Source organism: Chaetodon trifascialis, chromosome 1 (assembly GCF_039877785.1).
Source record: "Chaetodon trifascialis isolate fChaTrf1 chromosome 1, fChaTrf1.hap1, whole genome shotgun sequence".
NCBI lineage: Eukaryota > Metazoa > Chordata > Actinopteri > Chaetodontiformes > Chaetodontidae > Chaetodon > Chaetodon trifascialis.
The window spans coordinates 157501-160000 of NC_092056.1; the positions used below are offsets into that span (position 1 = coordinate 157501).

Here is a 2500-nt window from a genome sequence, read left to right on the forward strand (position 1 = left end):
ATGTCTCATAAGTTAATGATAATAAAAATACATTTTATTTGTATAGTACCTTTACAGGAAAGAAGTCACATGCAATAAGTGAGTGCTTCACATAGAAAAAACATAATGGACATAAAAACCAATTTTAAAGATCAATGAAAACCCACATGCATGAAAATACTAGACAATGCAATACCACACAATAAAGTATTAGAGATAAATATAGAGTTGAACAAGGATGAAAATAAAAATTAGGATAAAGCATCAAATCATAGCAAAAAATAATAAAATATAGGTTAATTACATAGAATGTACATAAAATTGTTAAAAATTGAATGTAAAATAAGATGGAGAATAAAACCAATTTGATGATGATGATGATGATAAGGATGACAATAAAAATCAAGAAACAGCATAAAACCACAAAATTAAATAAAATATAGGTGAAATAGAATACATGGAATGCATAGAATCAAGTAAAATGCAGCATATTAAAGGAAGTGCAGCCGTGAATCAGTGTGAGGTAAAGCGCAAAGTTTCAGGTCTGTTTCAGTCAGAGCTCATTAAAGGCTGAAGCTCAGAGATCAGTTTTTACTTTTCAGTCAAAAACATTTAGTGAGCTGCTTCCTGATATCTGTAGGTAGTTTGTTTAGTTTACAGAGCTTTGACAAAAGCTGCAGCCCTGAAAGAAAATCAGTAAACCACCAGATGAGTTCTTCAAGGCAAATAATAAAGCAGGGAGTTAGCAATGTAGCTTGGTGTTAGTCCATTAAGAGCTTTATATACAAGGAGGAGGACATTAAAATCAGTCCAGAATGTAACAGGAAGTCAGTGCAGAGCAGCTGAAACTGGACTCATGTGGTCTCTGCTCTTGGTTCTGGTTCATAGTTGAGCTGCAGAGTTTTGAATGAGCTGAAGTCTCTCAGTGATTTTCTTCTGGAGGTCAGTAAATCAAGCGTCACAGTCATCGAGTCGGCTTGAATTGAACGCATGAATCAGTTTTTCAGCACCTGTTGGTTTAGAAACACTCGTTCTTCTTCTGTTTGTGGGGTGAAAATGAAGTTTTGGTCACCTTGTTGATGTGAGACTGAAGACTGAAAACTCAGATTTAATCCAGAAATCTAATCTCACAGATTATAAAACAGCATTTCTCTCTTTGTTTCAGGCAGACTAGAAGGATTTCAGTTTGTCTCATTTCACTTGAAATTAACACTTTCTCATCCATTGATTTATTGATGAACAGACGATCAGTGATGGAGTCTGCAGCTGCAGCATCATCTGGTTCAGCACAGACATTCAGTCGTGTGTCGTCTGCATAGAAACATACTTTGTGCTCTGTAATGATGCCACCCAGTGGCAGCATGTAGAGTGACAACAGCAATGGACCAATCAGCTCCCTGCTACCTTAAACAGACGTCATGTTTGCCAGACACATGATCTCCAAGACTGACGTCCAACTTTGATGTTTGTTTGAAACCAGATTAACACTCAGTCAAAGACCAACAACTGATCAAGACCATTGATTCAGACATTGTGATCAGTCGTATCAAATGCTGCTCTGAGGTCCAACAGGATGGATGGATCCCATCACTGTCTGGATTGGTTTCTTCAGTGAAGGTTTTATAACAGCTCTTTTAAATACATCTGTGAAGATGTCTGTTCGCGGAGATGAATCTATAACCCTCAGGACATGAAGCACTGTCAAACACCTGTTTTAAAGTGCTGAAGGTGCAGCATCAACACATAAGGTGGCAGTCTTGCAGAGCTCAGTTAATGTAATGCAGGTAAATTTTCCCATTGTGATGACATTTTCTTTCCAAAGGTCAAAGGTTGGCATCACTGTGACATCATAACGTTGTGTAGAAAGTCTTTTCTGTCCATTAATCAGCAGCATCACTCAGGACCTGAAGGACAGACTGTAACCATATTTCACGTTTACTCAGATCCTGAATTGGTGACTCTAATCTTCAAACATTTACAGTATTTTTTGTTATTGTTGCTTTGAAGCATCATTTGTTTTGAAATATTATGTGTTGTGTACACCTTCTTTCTTAAAAAAAAAAAAAGCAAAATGAAAAATAAGCTCTCTGTTCATTCTATGCATCACCTCATAGCACTGTCTTGTAGGACTGTCTTGTAGCACCTATGTCCAGTTGGGCCACAAAGTTGCGTTAGGGCATTGACTCTTGTTGTTCTCTCCCGTCTAGAACCTTGTGATGTATGAAAATCTCATATGTACGTTGCTTTGGATAAAGTGTCTGCCAAATGACAAATTGTAATTGTATGTGTTGTTGTTTTGCAGTGTTATTTTGCAGTATTTATTGTTTATTTGTCTTGTTCTTGTTGTGTAGGAGGGTTTTGTGTGTGAAGGAGATCGACTTCGTTGGTCATTTTAACAAAGAGTGGGAGTGCTTGTTTGAGAATTTCTACCGTCCTCCGGCTGTGACGGGATCTGAGCTGAAGATCTACTGCAAGGTATCAAAATACCCCAAATCCAGCAAACAGAAGTTCTGATCATGTG

At 37.5% G+C, this 2500-nt stretch overlaps 2 protein-coding genes across 5 annotated transcripts in view; one reads left to right on the forward strand and one right to left on the reverse strand.

The window, feature by feature from the left end:
• The window catches only part of vps13c (vacuolar protein sorting 13 homolog C), a 90841-nt gene that overhangs the window by 84691 nt on the left and 3650 nt on the right, over positions 1–2500 (forward strand). For all 4 annotated transcript variants that reach the window (XM_070961420.1, XM_070961411.1, XM_070961428.1 and 1 more), the window contains one exon: positions 2331–2454. In XM_070961420.1, coding sequence (XP_070817521.1) covers positions 2331–2454 — 124 coding nt within the window. The remainder of the gene's footprint in view (positions 1–2330; positions 2455–2500) is intronic.
• The window catches only part of zdhhc1 (zinc finger DHHC-type containing 1), a 223812-nt gene that overhangs the window by 25031 nt on the left and 196281 nt on the right, over positions 1–2500 (reverse strand). The window lies entirely within an intron of this gene.